This window comes from Antedon mediterranea, chromosome 1 (genome assembly GCF_964355755.1).
Source record: "Antedon mediterranea chromosome 1, ecAntMedi1.1, whole genome shotgun sequence".
Lineage (NCBI taxonomy): Eukaryota > Metazoa > Echinodermata > Crinoidea > Comatulida > Antedonidae > Antedon > Antedon mediterranea.
In genome coordinates, this window is record NC_092670.1 from 39,887,661 (window position 1) to 39,907,603 (window position 19,943).

A 19,943-nucleotide genomic window follows, 5' to 3' on the forward strand; every position below is an offset into this window, starting at 1 on the left:
ATATTCAGTGTTCATTACCGTCCTGTTATTGGCGAATTTATTTTGCTGTTGGTTGGATTTGGAAATAAATAAAATAAAATAAATATTACTGTGTCCGAACCTCGTCATCTTTTCCAAGAGCTTGTGAGTGTTTTTACCATTGCTAGGCTATAGGCCCACAGGTCATTAAAACTTCGGATAACTGTAAATTTTCTCAAAGTTAAATAAGTACTCAAAATACCATTCACAAAATATATTTATTATTTATGTGCATTTTGTTTTTTTTTTTCAAACAAAACAATATTCATACATGGTGTATATACATTTTATTAAAAAGTAAATATATGCATAATTAATTACCAATAAAAACATCAAAACAGTTCGACAATTAGGTCGTACACAGAGTTTCGTTTATATTCAAGCTTTAAACTATAAGGCCAGTTGATAGTGACACTATTCAAGATTCAAGAAATTGTATTGGTCCACTTTAAAATGGAAATTCATTTTGATTGGCATAATTAAGACAATAAAACAACAACAAAACATACATCAAATTGCGAAAGACAATGTTAAAATACCATTTTATGTTAAAAAACTAGCTTGAATAAAAGTTAGCAGTAGGCCTATTCGGTTAGATTAGGTTAATGTTTTATTTCTGACATTTTCTGAGAATAGATAAAATTAGAGAAAAGTAAAGTTACATAAAATTAAATAAATCACTGACATTATGATATATGAAATAAGTAATTGAAGAGATTTTATTAGGCATCAATATCAGTTCTTGAATCTAAGGGGAACTAGAGTTCTGATCCTCTGGTCAAAACTTACTCAAGTTCTACCTTAGCAAATTACGTAATCGATACAAAGCAATAATATTATGATTCCTATTTTCAAAATATAGGCCTAATACAATAAAATAATTTATGCTTCGTGTGCAAAAAAAAAATAATGTAAACCAAAATTAGATATAAATGGTGGTCGTTTTAACAAACGTTATAGCCTACTCTTGATTACAATTCAATTTGAATCGATTATTAAATTTAAAATTCAATTTGTGATTGCTCCTGGTGTGTGATTGGATGTTAACATAGAGGACTCGAGTTGTGCGCGTGATAAAGAGATTACCATAACAACGGATTAAGTGCACTAATCACATAAAGAGATTGGTTGTTAGACAAAACGTTGAAGTGGTCGATTATTACAATCCTCCGACCTATAATGGTGTTTATCAAATTCGTTAAAAGGAATTGCATTCTAGTACAAAAAATAAACCACAATGAAATATAGAAAATTAGCAGAAGTTTTTTCACTTAAAGCTCTGTCTACACTATCAAATTATTTGCCAACACAATGTGATGTGCCGAGGATGGACATGATGATGTCATATCACTACCATATTTGTAAATATCACTACCGTATTTTGAGCACATTATACTTTTTTTGTCAAACTAGTTTGATAGTTTAAACAGAGCCTAAGACGAGTCGCTTAAAACCTCATCCACGTGTTCTTCTAACCTGGTCAGCTGACAATAATCTGCGGTAACTGTTGCGCTATATTTGACGTTTTTCGTTCATAACCGGTACAATTTGGGTATATTGCATATTCACCCGCGTGACGGGTGGGCAGTGGAGAGTTTGGACAGGACCTCCACCCGCGTTGTGACGTCAGAGACGCGTCATTTTCCTTCTCTGTATCCTCCTCGTCCTCAGTAATTTTGCTCAATGTTAACAATGACTTTGATAATTTCTTGGTGTAAAGTGATGCATTTTGTGGGTTGTTAACAGAGTTTAAATGTTTAATAGGCATTGTTTCCTCCTTTATAGTCTTTTTCTTGTGTATAATTCTATGTCCTTTCTCGATTCTTTTTGGTATTTGTTCCTCTCGTTTTTTACGTATTTCTGCATCATTCGGATGCAGTAGGTTGTCACAGTCAATCAAAACTTCGTTAAACCTTGTTTCCATGTTCTGAAATAGAATAAAATAATAATGGGTACATTAGCCAATACTCATTGGGTAATTGATTAGCAAAATTAAGCTGTCTACACTATCAACAAAACGTGACGTGTCCAAGTATGGCAGTGATGTGCCCAAACAAATATGGTAGTTTTATGACATCATCATATATGGGCACATCACATTTTTTTGTCACATAAAGTTTGATAGACAGAGCTTTCCGCAACACAATAATGTAGGCGCGATGCTAGTGGATTTACCAATTACAAGAAGCGACATTGATTTATCGCGCGTTAGTCAAATCAAGCTTTTGAAGTGATGGATTATTTGAACAGTAGCTTGTCATTGGTAAAAACTCGCCTGCGCGTATGTCCTTGCGTTGCGTTTCTAGTGAGAGCCACGCTTTAAGCGTGGTTCCCACTAGTGACGCAACACAAGGACGTAACGCAACGCAAGTGAATTGACCAATCACAAGCGATGGCTTATTCGCTTGTGATTGCTAACCGTCTATAACTTCACTTGTCATTGGTTAAAACGCTTGCGTTGCGTTTACGTCCTTGCGTTACGTTCTAGTGGGAACCAAGCTTTATTTGCGTTGCGTTTACGTTCTTGCGTTGCGTTCCTTGTGGGAAGCACGCTTTACTTGCGTTCCGTTGAATCTTGGTGGGAACTATAGCTTTAACAGAGTAATATAACGGTATGGGAACGTTGTGAATTTATTTTTACTGTATACATTATTCCAACATCACCATTATCAAGACCTCCAGGTTCGATGATTTACATTTGTTCAGCCATAAATTGTGTTATAAATTATTCATATCATTTCTGTAAAATATATTAAAGAATCGTGAACCCAATCATCCTGTTGAAATGATGACTGTATGAATGTATTTATAGCGAAAATAAACCGCAGGTTCCTTAAGACTAATGGGATCACCACCGTAGCATTCGCTCTCATGGGATCTGGTGCTCAAGAATCGATAACGGAAATAATTTTCCACTGATGAATGAATAAATGAATATAAAAATTAGTTCCCACAATCAATTACAAAAATATAGTATATAAGTAAAATGTTTCCAAACGGTTTGCCTCAAAATCGTATTCTTGTTCACATTTTCAATTAAGTACAAATGGTATTGATATTTTGTTGGAATAACGTCAATTCAATTCAATTCACATTTATTCAGCAATATAAATAATTACATTACATGGATTTTACAGAGACAAGTAATTGTCTGTAGTCATAAGACCCTTTGGAAAAAAGTAATATCACAAAGAAAAAAAACATGAAAAAATGTTTTAAAGTTGAAAAAAAAAAGAAATAAGCAAAAGTATAAATACATATAATATAAAACGAACTAACACGTCCTCGTCACATACAAAGAGTATTCTATGCAATGTACATTGACCTTTCAATTACCTAAATATGGTAGTGATATGCGCAAATATGGTAATGATAATCCTTAAATATGGTAGTGATATGACATCATCATGTCCATATATGGGCAAATCACATTTTTTTAAACATTTGATAGTGTAGACAGAGCTTTATGCATTTACTTAACTCGTTAAAATCATATTCTTTTACAGAGATGACACAAACGTAATCGATTGTCTAAAATCAAAATTCGACTAATCAACGTGACTTTAAAAACATTTTACAAATTAATTAGATTCACGATAAACACATAGGTCTAATGAAATCTAAAGAATTGTAATAGCAATAATTTCCTGAAATATTGTATCGACAATATTAGTGTGTAAATCAATCAGGCCTTGCATCACCGGACATTATATAAAGGGCATTCCGGGACGTGTCTAGGCCACCAAACGATGAATATTACGGTATACTTACAGCTTGTTAAAATACTGCTTACGATTCTGCCGGTGTTTAAATAATGAACAATGCGGTTCCTACTTTTAAAACAAAACCCTGACTCGACTGTGCCACAATACGACGACACAACTTTAAACTTATTTTCCTAAATTCTAAAACTGATGCGGAAATAAACAATTAACACGTTCATCATTCCAATGGAGAAGCTCCTACTACTTAACATCAATCTATCAACAACCGTCCGTATGTAAATGATTTCCGGACAGGAAAATACATAATTAAAAAGGTAATCAAACGCTATGTTACCATAGCTATCAAATGATATTTGATGTCGATGAAACTGCTTGCATCACTATAGTTAGATTCTTCATAATAATGAATATGAATTAACATCGCGTAGACGTAAACAGAAGTTCGAATTGAAAACAACAATATTAATTTAAACATGTTGCATGTTTATGGAATGATATACTTTATTACAAAATCATCTTAACATCATGTTGGAATTTCACAACGAACACGAAAGTTAAAGATGTATTGTCCCCCTGAAAAAATAATTCTTTAATTTTTTTTTTTTGAATATGCCATTTTAATGTCACATAATAGTTTTATCTACTTTGACTACAAATTGGATCTAAAAAAACTATTTACACTTACACTTAAAGCACAAAAATAGTCAATATTGACTGGCAGCCAATGGGTTTTTGGATGAATTTAACCCTTTATTTTGTCATTTTATAAGTGAAAATATTATTTGTTTTCGGTTTTTTTCTATGGTAGAAATTAACTTTAAAACATCAAAATAACCTATTTAAAGTCTGATTTAGTTAATCTTCATTTTTCATGTTTTTGGGTGACAATACATCCTTAAAAATGTATGTTGTGAAATGATATATCATTACGTCATCATCTTTACATCAGGGTTACTGCATCTTAGAATTTCACATAAACGAACACGAAAGTTAACGTTAACAGAAATTAGTCCCGTAGGAGAATACAGAATGATGATCATCTTACTGAAATAATTATTTGATGCTCATATTTCAAGTTCCAATATGCTTGTTAACAACAAGACATAACATTCTGTTCTTTAGGCTTCGTTCAAACTCATAAATTTTGTTGACAAAATATTGTATAGGCATCACAGTATTATGACGACATCTTATGTGTTTATAATGCCGTCCTATTTATGTATATATAAACTTTTTTTCATGATATGATATAAACAATAAACTATAGTATACAATGATCTCTATGACTGCTCGGTTCAACGTCAATGCAAAACGTGGTTCCTACTAGGAGGCGCGGCCTAGAGACGCAACGCAAGGACGTACGCGCAACGACCAATGACAAGCCACTGTTAGAATAATTCATCGCTTGTGATTGGTCAAATCACTTACGTTGTGTTACTTCCTTGAGTTGCGTTGCTAGTGGGAACCAAGCTTTACATTATAGTAAAGACCGTATAGATGGTGGGCTTCATATTAAAATCTCATCTATTAGAGAGGGTCTAAGGTCTCTAGCACCTGTAAGTTCAAGAAACATCTTTTTTTAAACAACTTAGTTTTTACACTAATACGCGTTTGTTGTATTGTGCTAATCGTTCCTATGTTATTTTGATATATTATTAAATGGCATGTTGCAAATTACAGCGTGTTTCTTAATAACATCTGTATTGTTATTTTGTTTTGCTTATTTATGGTTGCTATGACTAACATCTTGATGAATGCTGTTGCCAGGGACACTCATCTTCCGATTGTTAAACGGTTCAATGATGTATATCCTAAATGGAATACAAGCACGAATAATAATTACATCAAGCTCTGACAATATGGTACACCAATCAATCTGTCATCTTTCTCACTCAGAGATTGGACAAAAAGTAAAATACCTGCTTTACAATTTGAGAACGTAATAAATTAAAAGTTATATTTTCTTGTGTGAATAAACATGATTACAATCGTCAGAAACACGTTGGTTTTAGCAACTTATCCGTGGCATTCAAGCGACGCTTACCGTTACCGCTCGTCTGTGTAAATTGGCCGTACGACGGCTTCGTTCGTTTCCATTATTCTAACAAAACGGCGGTGCCGTCTTATCAGCCGTCGTTTCGTGAAACCGAACCAAGTGTGAATGCACCTTTATAGTGTGCGAGAGAAGTAGTCTGCACTGATAACACACCTTGTAAATGTGTTAAAAAATATAACAAATTAGAAAAAAGACCTAGAGACAACTAATGAATTGTTTTTTACGATGATAACCTTTTCCTTTCGTACTTTCTTTGACTCTTTGGGTGACCTGTACATTAGCAGATTAAACGTGCAACAAAACGACTGTAATGACCAGCGAAGCTAGCCCAACGGCAACAAAATACTTCTCCAGGTCGACTATATAGCTGATTAACATTGAGGGATTCTAATGAAAATGTGTGCTAGGAAGCGTTAACAATCTTAATTACAACCCTAAAGGTATATTGTTGTAATATGCATTTCAGCAATTATAAACATGCATTAAGATACATGATTAACAGTAGTTCATATGAATAAAAATACCTGAAGACGATCAATATTAAAATGAATACTGAGAGAAGACGGAATAATATCGCGTATTGTGCTTTTAATTGAAACTTCAACCGATTCTATACTTGTTGTATTAAACTGACTTTCAACAGTCGGTTAGATATTATCAAATGACAGAATCATACTACTGTAAAGCTCTGTCTACACTATCACATTTTATGTGACCAAAATGTGATGTGCCCATATAATATAACACATTTAATCAGAACATCAGATTGATTTATCTAAATACTCCTTGCAACAGCTAGCTAGGAACTATATCAGAATGGTATCAACGACGGCAGGCTACGACCAGCTGGCTACGACTGACAATTTATAATTCTCTATTTGAAATCTTTATATAAACTATCGAAAAACTAAGGTGAAAACTAACAAGAGTACAAAGCCACACTTACCTTTTTATTAGTTTCACCATGCATAAAAGTCAAATTCATATGCATAACCCTATTGAATTTTCTCCTAATACAGATTGTCTTTATACTAAAAGGAAATCATGCGATGAAAGAAAATCACGGAATGTCGATTGAGAGGCATTGTGATCTTTGATCACGACCTTTAAACGGATTGAGTTTAAATAAATCTCAACAGCAATGAACTCTATAGTTCGAGTCACCAGTGTTACCAAAAAGAGAGACACTTAAGCTTGGCTCTTATACAAAGACGCAACGTAATAGACACATCGCGCAATCATAACCTGACCAATCACAATCAATGTTTTAAGTGGAGCAGGCGTGCTTGATGGACGAGCATCACTGACAATTGTTGCAGTAAAATATTATATATCTGATTTTTGTTTTTAATAACCAGAGTTTGCGATAATTATAATCTATGGGACACAACATTTAGGCATTAAATTTCGATAAATATAATAGATATACGTATAAGTCCAAAGTTGCAACAAATTAAACATAATACCTTAATATTGGGTAGGTAGTACCCACTTGTACGTTTTAACGCCACTTACACGCAAAAGGGCGTACGCTACGCTAGTCGTGCGCCGTATGTGTAAACATACCTTGAGTTATTCATTTATTATCGGATACAGGCGACACCTGCTATGGGTAAAGCAGTCTGGAAAATGCCACTTACACGCAAAACGGCGTATGATACGCCGGTCTTGCGCCGTATACGTTTGAACATACCCGGATATTTAAAAAATATTGGATACAGGCGACACATACTAAGAAAAAGGCAGTTTGGGGGACGTTACAACGCCACTTACACACAAGCCAGTCTTACGCTGTATACGTGTGAACATACCCTGAGTTACGACGCCGCCGCCACCTACACACAAGGTGTACGATACGCCAGTGTATGCAGTACGTGTGAACTTATTAGTTATTCAATAGTTATCTGAGACAGGTGACACTTAAGGGTAACAGTCTGGAGAACAAGGAACGAAATAATATTGAGCTACTAGGTCGAAATACCATCCTTATTGTACTGAGTATTTTGTATTGAATAAAGATGTGTTTTTGGCCATATCATTATTAATTATTTGGACATTGTCTGTTTACACGACAGGAAATCGCTGAAAGCCTACAGTAGCTTAATGCACTGTACGTGGTATACTCTGTAATCAATAGGCTGATTTGATAATAATGTTGTCTGGTAATAAAATGAGCAAGATATAATGCAATGTAAAGCTTAGGCCTACATCGTGGGTAGGCTGATATAAATATGAAGGGGTTCGTCTGTATAAATTATAGTTAACTACTTACCGAAGAGTAGTATTTGATTAATGATATTAATTAAAATATTAGCTAATGTAAGCACTGCCACCGCTAATTGAAGACTGCATTATGTGAGTAGGTTTTATAGCCTACTCATTTCCCATTGCGATATAGATTTACATTAACCATCGAACCAACAGAGATAACGGTTTGTGTAACCGCCGCACATATGGGCATTAATATACATTTAGTTGAATGTTAAAGTACAGTAATAATAATAATAATAAATAATAATAATTTAGGTATTTGTATAGCGCCAGTATCTACTAAACCGAAGTGAAAATCAAAGGCGCTTGTAGGCCTATTAGATGTTAAAAAGATGCGTTTTAAGTTCTTTTTTAAAAATAGCAATAGATGTTGATTTAGTAATATGTCGAGGGAGAGAATTCGAAAAAGAAGCAGCAGAGAATAAAAACACTATATTGATTTATAAGTATTTTCAATATTTATTTATTACTGTACAATAGAAAATACTATATACTCAACAAAACTTACAAAACAACAAAAAATAGAAAATGGAATGAAAATACAAAAATATATATAAATAAAAACTATGAGGGCCTATACAAAAAGTTACCGTAATTTCATTAACATTATTTAGGAAAGAGATAGGTTTTTAACATTTTTTTGAAATATTGCACATTTGGGGCTTCACGAATATAAGATGGTAAGTTATTCCACAATCTAGGACCGATGACAGAAAAACACTTATCGCCAAACGACCTCTTGGTCTTGGGGATGGCAAGACGGGTATGGTCTTGGGTAGATCGAAGTCCATGCCGACCAGAATGGTGTTTGTTTATAAGGTCCTGTAAATAACCAGGTGCTGAGCCATACAGACAGTTGTACACATGCACTAAGATCTTGAATTCAATCCTCTGCTGGACAGGCAACCAATGCAGCTCCCCAATGAGAGGAGACGCAGTGGTGCACTTGCTAGCTTGAAAAATAAGACGTGCAGCGCTATTTTGCAGTGTTTGCAAACGTCGGACGTCTGAAACAGCCAATCCACCGAGCAAAGAGTTGGCATAGTCCAGTCGGGAAATAATTAAAGATCTCACTGCATGTGTACAAGTAGAGCGGTCTATGAAACACCGAATCCTACTCAAATTACGAAGATGGAAGTTTACCCTACTACGCAATGTACTAACATGATTTTTCATACAGAGGATATAATCTTTAGATAAAGTGACTGATAAAGTGATTGTTCTTTATTCTCGGAAATAAAGTAGCATCATTATCATGAGTGTCTAATTAGTACTATGACGTCATAATGTAATAATGTACAAGTATATCAAATCATTAATATGATGACGTAAATACCTATAATTTACGTAATCGTTGGGATATTTATAATAATTGTTATCATGAATTTCAAGAATGATGGGCTTGAGTGTGAACGAATTGCGTTTCTAAAGCTCTGTCTACACTATCAAACTCTATGTGACCAAAATGTGATGTGTCTATATAATGGACATGATGATGTCATATCACTACTATATTTGGAAATATCACTACCATATTTGGGCACATCACAATTTTTTGTCAAACTAGTTTGTAGTTTAACCTTAACTAAACAAACGGGTAACATTTTCTTTAATGTGAGTCATTATACAGTAGGCTTGCCGGTATTTCAGATGTCACATTTGAATATTTTAGATTTATTAAATCAGATATTATATTATTTTAATAATCAGATATAAACCAAAACATCCTTACACATGGAACATGTTAAATATTCATTTAAATTAAACAAAAAAAGATACAGATAGGCCTACTTAAGTTTAGGCCTACATTCGTATATTTGTTTGTTTGTTTGTTTGTTTCTTTATTTCCATTCACACAAAAAAAAAACATTAACATACATAAATATTCATTACAAAAGTGTGACGAGAAAACGAGGCGAGTTTCAATTGTAAGCGACAGACACTCTATGTCTAAAACAAAATATCTGTTATAACACTATCATTTAAAATAACTCTCTTCATTTAGTTAATAAACCTGTTCATACGTACCTTCTGAATGCATAACCAACCTGGTGTAAATCTAAGAGAATGAGCGCGTACGTCAAACACGTTAGTCCATTGAAGATACAACTATCGCTAATAACTACAACACCGCAGCCTACTGAGACGTGACAACACAATGGTTTCACACTCGTCAACAGGCTTTTGTAGTATTATTTTTACCGTCAATTTATAACCAATATTCCAGGCAGTACAGTACAGTTTCGTTCCTCCCACTGATGCCAGTCGCATCCACGAGGCAGATAAGTAATAATTCATATATTAAGCGCCAAAACCAGATTGAACATGCTTTAACCTTTTTGAGATATTAATAAACTCAACACAAGATTTTATTCGCATTTATGTGAATGATTTATGATATTTGTTAGCCCACTAATGGAAAGCAATCAATTTTAATTTATTGTGTGGTTGGTTAAGTTATAAAATTTTCATAAATATCAACATTCGATAAAACAACTTCTACATACTGTTTCCAATTCTTGTTGTGACAAGGTCAATGACGTAGAAGGGTAGGGGGTGGGGCGCGCAATAGTTATGATGACGGTAATAAATGATTCATTTAGATCATTCGTTCATGAACAATTAAAAAAACATGAGTTGAGAAAATAACCTGTGTAGCTTGGAGACTTTAATACACAAAGCACAAGACAAACATTGTGTTGGCGTGTTTACAAATATTGATGTTGAAGATTATGATAATGATTTTGACGACACCTTGACATTAAAGTACGATTTTATAATGTGCGTACAATACGAATCATAATTTAATATCAGCGGGTTTTTTTTGACGCACAGGAAAATGTACCTCGTTTCGTCGTTGGTGTCGCTAATGCTTAGTTTAGGTAATTTTAGTTTACTTATTAGGTACTCAGTTTTTATACATATTACATAATTAGTTTGCTATTTAGTAAGATACTTGTACTTAGTTTGCTATAGTAGGCCTACCTATTGTACTTACTTTGCAGAGATAGGTACTTGTACTTAGTTTGCTATAAAGTAACTATACAGATACATAGGCCTACTTAGTTTGCTATAAAGTATCTATATCATAGAGATAGTAGGTACACTTGTACTTAGTTTGCTATAAAGTAACTATATAGATTTATATACGTGTACTTAGTTTGCTATAAAGTAACTAAATAGAGATATATACGTGTACTTAGTTTGCTAATAAGTACCTATATAGAGATATATACGTGTACTTAGTTTGCTATAAAGTACCTATATAGAGATATATACGTGTACTTAGTTTGCTATAAAGTACCTATATAGAGATATATACGTGTACTTAGTTTGCTAATATGTATCTATATAGAGATATATACGTGTACTTAGTTTGCTATAGAGTACCTATATAGAGATATATACGTGTACTTAGTTTGCTATAAAGTACCTATATAGAGATATATACGTGTACTTAGTTTGCTATAAAGTACCTATATAGAGATATATACGTGTACTTAGTTTGCTATAGAGTACCTATATAGAGATATATACGTGTACTTAGTTTGCTATAAAGTACCTATATAGAGATATATACGTGTACTTAGTTTGCTAATATGTACCTATATAGAGATATATACGTGTACTTAGTTTGCTATAGACTACCTATATAGAGATATATACGTGTACTTAGTTTGCTATAAAGTACCTATATAGATTTATATACGTGTACTTAGTTTGCTATAAAGTAACTATATAGAGATATATACGTGTACTTAGTTTGCTATAAAGTAACTATATAGAGATATATACGTGTAATAAGTTTGCTATAGAGTACCGTACCTACATAGGAATAGGTACTTATAATGTGCTTAGTTTGCTATAGTTTGGACGTGCAAATGATTGCACTAAATATACAAATTAGTGAGATTTCAGATTTTATTATTTTCTTTCTAAACAGAACATTGTTTAATTGAGAACATCAGCTGAAGGAAGACAATAAAGTCAACAGTGATCATGAAAATAAAAATCTAGCCTACATTTTTTAATTGATTTATTATACAAATTATATTTTAATGTCTTTAGTAAGCTAATAATTATGTAAGACTAAAGATGATGATAAAATGTTTGTTGTTGACAGTTATTATTAAGAACTCAACAAGACACTCTTTTATCAATATCTGTTTCATAAAAAATTGTCAAATAATAATGCACAAACTGGTTTCCTTATTGAAATAGGAATAAGAAAAATAATAATTTAAAAAAATATGAATTTTATGAATTAAATCCATGGTTAAACTTAAAATGTCGCAATCGCGATTTAACTTTCGCGTCCCGCGTCCCCACAGCTTGCGAGTCAAACTGTTTAGCAATAACGCTTGGTTCCCACTAGAGACTCAACGCAATGACGTAATCGCAACGACCAAGTTGACCAATACAACTCTCTTGCCATGCGTAACGTCAATTAGTTGCGTCTTATGTGGGAATGAAGCTTTAAATAGAATGCCGATGGCACCAATAGAGATTTTAGACAGTAACTTCGGATAAAAACTATAATATTCATATGGGACATCTTTACAGGATGTATCGAACTGATTTCATAAATTATTTAAAAAAATTCAATGTGGACACGATCTTCTATAGATGCCGTACTGATGGTTTAATATGTATATTATACATCTGCGGTCCATTTTAATAAACAAATATATATGTATCCTGTTATTAGTATTTCAACTCAAATTAAGAAGAGTGAATTTGATGATAAAAATCAATCCAGACATTTATATGATATTTATAGCTTATATGAACATATATACTTTGTTTATTATTCGTATACTACACATAAACGCACATATACTTATATATAGTTTAAGTCATTTATTTGATAGTTTACATAAACTAATACTTATTTATAGTATGTGTGCTGTACATAATTAAAGCCTAACAACTCGGCTTAGAATATGTTTATTGTGTCTACAAAATGTTTAAGTTGGTAAGTAAACGAGGAGGTAGTTTAGTACTGGCACTGTCAATGTGGTAAGCAGTACGTCCGAGAGGACACTTTCAACAAGAATAAGCAAAGATACGAAGTATTTATACCAGAATAAGTCAAGACGAGGTATCTATACCAGAAGAAGTTAGATTATATTTAGCGATTCGTGATTCATCTTTGGAAGATTCTTCGTGGATTTCCGCAACGACAAACGACCTTTTAAAAATCTCAGGGTATTTGGAATTGCTAATTGTAGAAGTTTATTTGAAGGTTTGGAACATTCGTCAAGTTACGAACAACATTGAAGCTGAAGTACTAGTAAAACTATTTTCAGCTAATCTGTCTACAAAATGGCGATGACAACAGAGAACTATGACGTGGCTACAACGGCAGAAGATGAAGTGACGTCTGCACCAGAAATACCGAGACTTCTAAACCTGTTCTTGGTAGCGTACCTTCTAATATTCGGACTCATCGGTTTCTTTGGCAACCTATCCGTCATCAGTATTTTTAGAACGTGAGTACACGCAGTATATGGTCACCATGCACTGCTGCAACGTGTAGTAGCACAATGTATCTGTACAATCATCACAGAATCTTTATTTAAACATCGCACGGTTCACGATTTTCTTTCAAAGGTAGTTATTATTTCACTTTCACGTCACTAAAACAATACGCAACTCAGTTTCAAGTTTCAAGTTTCAATTTATTTTCAAAATTGCAAGATAATTTGTTGAGATATCATCTCGTCACCTTGCACTGCAGAAACGTGTAGTACACTATATGTATCTGTACAATCGTCACAATATCTTTATTTAAACATCGCACGGTTCACGATTTTCTTTCAAAAGTAGTTATTATTTCACTTTCACGTCACTAAAACAATACGCAACTCAGTTTCAAGTTTCACGTTTCAATTTATTTTCAAAATTGCAAGTTTATAAGATAATTTGTTGAGATATCATCTCGTCACCTTTCACTGCAGAAACGTGTAGTACATGTATCAAATTGTCACACTTTGTGTACATCGCCCAGTTCACGATTCCAAATGTTTATATTTCACTTTCAAGTTTCAATTTATTTTCAAAATTGCATGAATATAAAAGATAATTTGAAGAGATAATTGGTAAAGATAAAGCAAAAATGGAGGGAAAAAACCAAAATAGCAATGCTCGTTGTTATGGCTACCCTTATACATAATATAACCTTTTAAAAATACACCTTTTTCCCTATAAGTAATGTTTACCAGATGATAGATGATATTTTAAAGCGCTTTGATCATTGTCAAAGGCTCTATACAAATGACAATGTTATGTTAATATGTTATTTTCTAGACAAAAAATGATGTAATGAGATAGCAGTTTTTATCGTTTTAATTCCATTTTATGTGTAGGCCTATACCTCGTTTTCTTTTTCTTGTTGTCTTGTATACAAATTGATTGGATACAATGATTTTGACCAAATAAAATGAATGAATGAATTCCTCATAAATGAAGCAATCCATCCAGAATTGTTCTTATCTTTCTTTTTACTCATTGATAAACAGAATAAGATCTTTACAAAATTTGAAAATCCAAAATGGCGGCTTTCCCGAGGCCACAGAAGATCTAGAACTTTTTTGGTGGATATATAAGCCCCATATGACATTAATCAGTTGAAAAGCACTTGTTTCTAATTTTCCCAGAGAAAGTAGAAAATGGGGATACTGAGAGGCCTATTCTTATATGTACATAGGCCTATTAATACATATATACTTAACTTCTATTCTGGATGATCGCGAGCTAGCATTTTACTCATAACGTATATTGATATGATTCACAGAACAAGATCTTTACAAACACCAGGCAACATGCTGATCATCAATCTAGCTACAAGTGATATTCTGATGGTTATCACGCAGTTTCCTGCAATGTTTGTGAATACAGTAGCTGGAAAATTTCTGTTGGGAGACATAGGTAAGAATGGTTCTTTAAGTAGACAACAAGACATCATATTTGAGTTACTTTTTCTTATTGTTGTAATGAAAACAAAATGAAAATCATGTGCGGCCGAGAAATGTATAAATAGTATGCGAGTAGCATAGTAGGAGTGAGTGGCCGAGCGGTTGAGACAATGGAACCGTAATTACGTAGCCATAACATCGACCAGGCTTCGAGGCTCACTCGCTCCATGGTTCTGGTGGTAGAACGAGTCTTCTCGGATAAGGACTATAAACCGCAGGTACAGTGTACACATCTGGCTCATGTACACTTTAAAAAACCTAATACATCTTTCGAGACGCGTAGGGGGTTAGCCTGGTGTACTAGTAGCCTACACACAGCCACTGATCATATCTGGGCCCTCTGGGAGACCAGTCTTTGACTGAAGAGGTTACCCAGTATGTAAATAATTACCAAAGAGGTCACCCAGTATGTAAGAGGTCACCCAGTATGTAAATAATTAACAAATAAAACTATACGGAGAATGAATTAACACAATTGAATTCGTTTTATTTCAAACTTATAAATATTCTTTCACACAGGTTGTCAGATATATGCTTTCTTCGGTTCCACATTCGGTATCATGTCAATTACATCGATGGCCACCATAGCACTTGACCGTTATTACGTAATATGTAACGCAATGAGAGCAACTCGAACGGTGACCAAGAAGCGCTCACGGTACATCATACTGTTCGTATGGTTATACTCGCTGACGTGGTCAGTTCCTCCTTTATTTGGATTCGGACGATACACATCTGAAGGATACGATCTTAGCTGTACATTTGATTATCAAGATCAAGCTACCAACAACATGATCTTCGTTGGCTTGATATTTGTAACGGATTTTTTTCTTCCGCTTATTGTGATCATCTGCTGCTACACAAAGATCGTAATATCAGTTAGAAAACATCGAATAGGTATGAAGAAAATTGTGGATAGCAAACGTGACAGCACAAAGTCAAAGCAAATCGCAGAGGAGAAAAAAGAATTCAAAATCGCTAAAATCGGTATGATTATAACTGCTCTATTCTGTATAGCGTGGCTACCATATGCTACCGTTGCTTTTATTGGTCAGTTCATAGACGAAGAAATACCGACACCACTTCTGCAAACACTACCGGTCGTCTTCGCAAAGAGCTCGTGTGTCGTTAACCCAATCGTATACGCCATAACACACGATAAGTTTAAAGCAGCACTCACACAAAAATACATAAAAATGTGTTGCAGTCAGTATGAGAAAGACTCAAGAGCGAGTCAGTATAAAGGCGGTCGTAGCATGGCCAAGCGAGAGTCATCTATTGCAAGCACGGTTAACAGCATGGAGTTTAATCTAGAGGACGACCCACCGAAGGTGGATACTAAACAGCCAAATGTTGTCGAAAAAGGCAACACTGACGTCGTACAGCAACCATCGTCCAACACGGACAAGCCCGTAGTGGTTGCCGCAATCAGTGGTGGAATAGACAACCCAGCATTACAACTAGAAAACACCGACCTATAGGCTTTAAGCTTGGTTCCCACTAGCGACGCAACGCAAGGACATGATACGCAACGTAAATGATTTGACCAATCACAAGCGATGGATTGTTGGAACAGTGACTTGTCATTGGTCAACTCGCTTGCGTTGTGCGCGCGTGCGTCCTTTCGTTGCGTCTCTAGTGGGAACCACGCTTAACCATCAACATCATGAGGATAGAGTCGGGCGGGATCGGAAAACAAATATTATCCATTATGTTAATGTATTCCTACAATGATAATCCATGTTAAATCCTAAACTGAATCCGATTCAGTGTTTGTATCCCAGAGCTTCGGCAATAATAAATCATCTAGCGTATGCTAAATAATTTATATTACATTTACAAGGCCACATCTAGACAAGCGAAAGCTTTTAATTTGGTCTTTTTGTAAAATAAGTTGAGCAGCAATGTAATGATTATTGTTAGTTTATATTTTGACAATATATGTAAAATGTAGTAGGTCAATTTTCTGAAATTTAGCAAGCAAATCAATCTACGATAACTTTAGATCTTGGCCAATCCTAAAGTCTTCGAAAATGTACAGTGCCAATTTTAATCTGCACTAATCCTGAATTTATATTAATCCTGATCTGCGACTAATCCCACCACACCTTGTAAATAGATAAGTTATCAAATGTGTTGTTCTATTATATGTATTTGACTGTACCTACTAAATATAAATGTTTTAATTATAGGATTTAGTTCCCTTTTGTGTTTCATGCCACTTACTTTGTAGTTGTTGGTTTGTTGCCAATCGAAAGCTACTAAGGCATATCAAAAGGAAGTTTTCCTTAACATACCATATAAACACGGTTTCACACTACTTTATGCAAAAATATAATTCACTAAAAGCAGGTTTTGATCAGTGTGTCTAAAGTTTGAGGTTTCTATCAATAAAATATCAATTCACTTTAGTATATTGATTCGTTTCTCTTTATGTTGCCAGACTCAATATAAATGTTTTCGTTTTCTTAGTTTTCTGTCTATGCTATCAAACTTGATTGACAAAAAAGGTGTGATATGCCCAAATATGGTAATTATAGGACCTCATCAGGTTCATATATGGGCACATCACATTGTTTAGTCACACAAAGTTTGATAGGGTAGACAGAGTATATCTAGGCCTATATATATCTATATCAGGGTATATCTAGGCCTATATATATATATCTATATCAGGGTATATCTAGGCCTATATATATATATCTATATCAGGGTATATCTAGGCCTATATATATATATATATATATATCAGGGTATATCTAGGCCTATATATATATATATATCAGGGTATATCTAGGCCTATATATATATATATCTATATCAGGGTATATCTAGGCCTATATATATATATCTATATCAGGGTATATCTAGGCCTATATATATATATATCTATATCAGGGTATATCTAGGCCTATATATATATATATCTATATCAGGGTATATCTAGGCCTATATATATATATCTATATCAGGGTATATCTAGGCCTATATATATATATCTATATCAGAGTATATCTAGGCATATATATATCTATATCAGAGTATATCTAGGCCTATATATATCTATATCAGAGTATATCTAGGCCTATATATATCTATATCAGGGTATATCTAGGCCTATATATATATATATCTATATCAGGGTATATCTAGGCCTATATATATATATATCTATATCAGGGTATATCTAGGCCTATATATATATATCTATATCAGGGTATATCTAGGCCTATATATATATATCTATATCAGAGTATATCTAGGCCTATATATATCTATATCAGAGTATATCTAGGCCTATATATATCTATATCAGAGTATATCTAGGCCTATATATATCTATATCAGGGTATATCTAGGCCTATATATATATATATCTATATCAGGGTATATCTAGGCCTATATATATATATCTATATCAGAGTATATCTAGACTGCCGTAAAGCATTTGATATGGTACCTCATGAAAGACTGATAGCTAAACTGAGAGCAATGGGTATATCAGGCAAAATCCTAAAGTGGACATCCAACTTTCTTCATGATAGACGTCAGCGTGTCTCTGTTAAAGGGCAACTATCATGTTGGCTACCAGTGACTAGTGGAGTCGTCCAAGGCTCAGTACTAGGTCCAGTACTCTTCCTGATCTTTATAAATGACATTCTTGACTCAATCAACTCCAACGGCAAGTTATTTGCGGATGATGCAAAAGTATATCGCCGCATACGCTCTGAAAATGATGCCCAAATGCTTCAAAAAGACCTTGACAAACTCATGGAGTAAACGCTGGCTTCTCCAGTTCAATGAGACAAAGTGTAATGTTGTACATATGAGGTCGCAAAATCCTAATTATACATATCTTCTTGGTGACACTGATCTTGCATCTGTGACTGAGCAAAGTGATCTGGGATTAACTGTTACTACAGATTTCAAATTCAAAACACACGTAAACAAGATTGTCGCAAAAGCTAATGGCAGAATTGCAATGATTAGGCGCACCTTCACTTACTTAGATAAAGAGATATTCATCCCATTGTATAAAACGCTAATTCGTCCACTCTTAGAGTACTGTGTACAAGTGTGGTCACCTAACCAAGTTGGACTCAAGAAGATTTTAGAAAGAGCACAAAACCGAGCAACCAAACTTGTACCTGAACTTAGGAATCTTCCCGCTGATGAGCGTCTTGCCATGCTTCACCTACCAACACTCCAAGAAAGACGAGATAGAGGTGATCTCATTGAAATGTTCAAAATTATCCGTGGTATAGTAAACATTGAGGCAAATTCATTTTTCACTCTAAGGCAGAACCCCGGAGGTTATATAACCAGAGGACACTCACTTACACTATCTAAACCTAGATACAAAACCATCAGGAGATATACCTATTTTGACGTCAGAGCAATCAACTAATGGAACTCACTACCAGAACATGTAATTAACAGCACAAACACAAATTCATTCAAAAACAACCTCGACATTCACATAAAGAAAAGGAGAGGAGGCAACTATTACGAGCATTAAGCTCACAGCCTCTTTTAATCACTAAAGGTAAGAGCTTTCAATTACCTTGGTTGGACCATGGACCTATAAATGGATGGACCTTATGGGTTTTTTACGTTCTCTAAACAGTTTTCATACGTTCTTTAAAAAATGTTTTTATCTCGTTTTATATTAAATAGGGCCAATATCTGGATACAACTCCTTACGTTAAACCAGTAAAGCTTGGTTCCCACTAGGAAACAGCGCAAGGACGTACGCGCAACGCAAGCGAGTTGACCAATGATAAAGCCACTGTTCAAATAATCCATCGCTTGTGATTGGTCAAATCACGTACGTTACGTTACGTCCTTGCGTTGCGTCTCTAGTGGGAACCAAGATTTATAGATACGTGCGTGTGA

The 19,943-nt window shown here is 34.1% G+C and overlaps 4 protein-coding genes across 6 annotated transcripts; 3 read left to right on the forward strand and 1 right to left on the reverse strand.

Annotated features, from left to right (window-relative positions):
- Positions 1-177: 177 nt before the first annotated feature.
- Positions 178-10,315, reverse strand: LOC140049978 (uncharacterized). Of its 3 annotated transcripts, none has more exons than XR_011845339.1 (2): positions 10,099-10,315; positions 178-1,945 (listed from the first exon to the last, which is right to left on the reverse strand). XR_011845339.1 is itself a non-coding variant. In XM_072094954.1 (2 exons), the coding sequence occupies exons 1-2, from the start codon at positions 6,788-6,790 to the stop codon at positions 1,499-1,501; spliced, it is 492 nt and encodes a 163-aa protein (XP_071951055.1). In that variant the 5' UTR covers positions 6,791-6,819; the 3' UTR covers positions 178-1,498. The 3 variants fall into 3 exon arrangements, 1 of the variants encoding a protein (XP_071951055.1); XR_011845342.1 differs by lacking the exon at positions 10,099-10,315 and adding an exon at positions 3,790-3,879; XM_072094954.1 differs by lacking the exon at positions 10,099-10,315 and adding an exon at positions 6,746-6,819.
- Positions 10,316-14,696: 4,381 nt separating this feature from the next.
- On the forward strand, positions 14,697-16,528 carry LOC140045083 (rhodopsin, GQ-coupled-like). Its single transcript, XM_072089828.1, has 2 exons — positions 14,697-15,000; positions 15,552-16,528. Exons 1-2 carry the CDS (start codon positions 14,856-14,858, stop codon positions 16,526-16,528), a joined length of 1,122 nt encoding a protein of 373 aa, XP_071945929.1. The 5' UTR covers positions 14,697-14,855.
- Positions 16,529-18,500: 1,972 nt separating this feature from the next.
- Positions 18,501-18,827, forward strand: LOC140045091 (uncharacterized). The gene has a single exon (XM_072089839.1). It carries the CDS (start codon positions 18,501-18,503, stop codon positions 18,825-18,827), a length of 327 nt encoding a protein of 108 aa, XP_071945940.1.
- A 46-nt stretch (positions 18,828-18,873) lies between these two features.
- On the forward strand, positions 18,874-19,455 carry LOC140045097 (uncharacterized protein B0403.1-like). The gene has a single exon (XM_072089853.1). The coding sequence runs from the start codon at positions 18,874-18,876 to the stop codon at positions 19,453-19,455; it is 582 nt and encodes a 193-aa protein (XP_071945954.1).
- Positions 19,456-19,943: the final 488 nt, after the last annotated feature.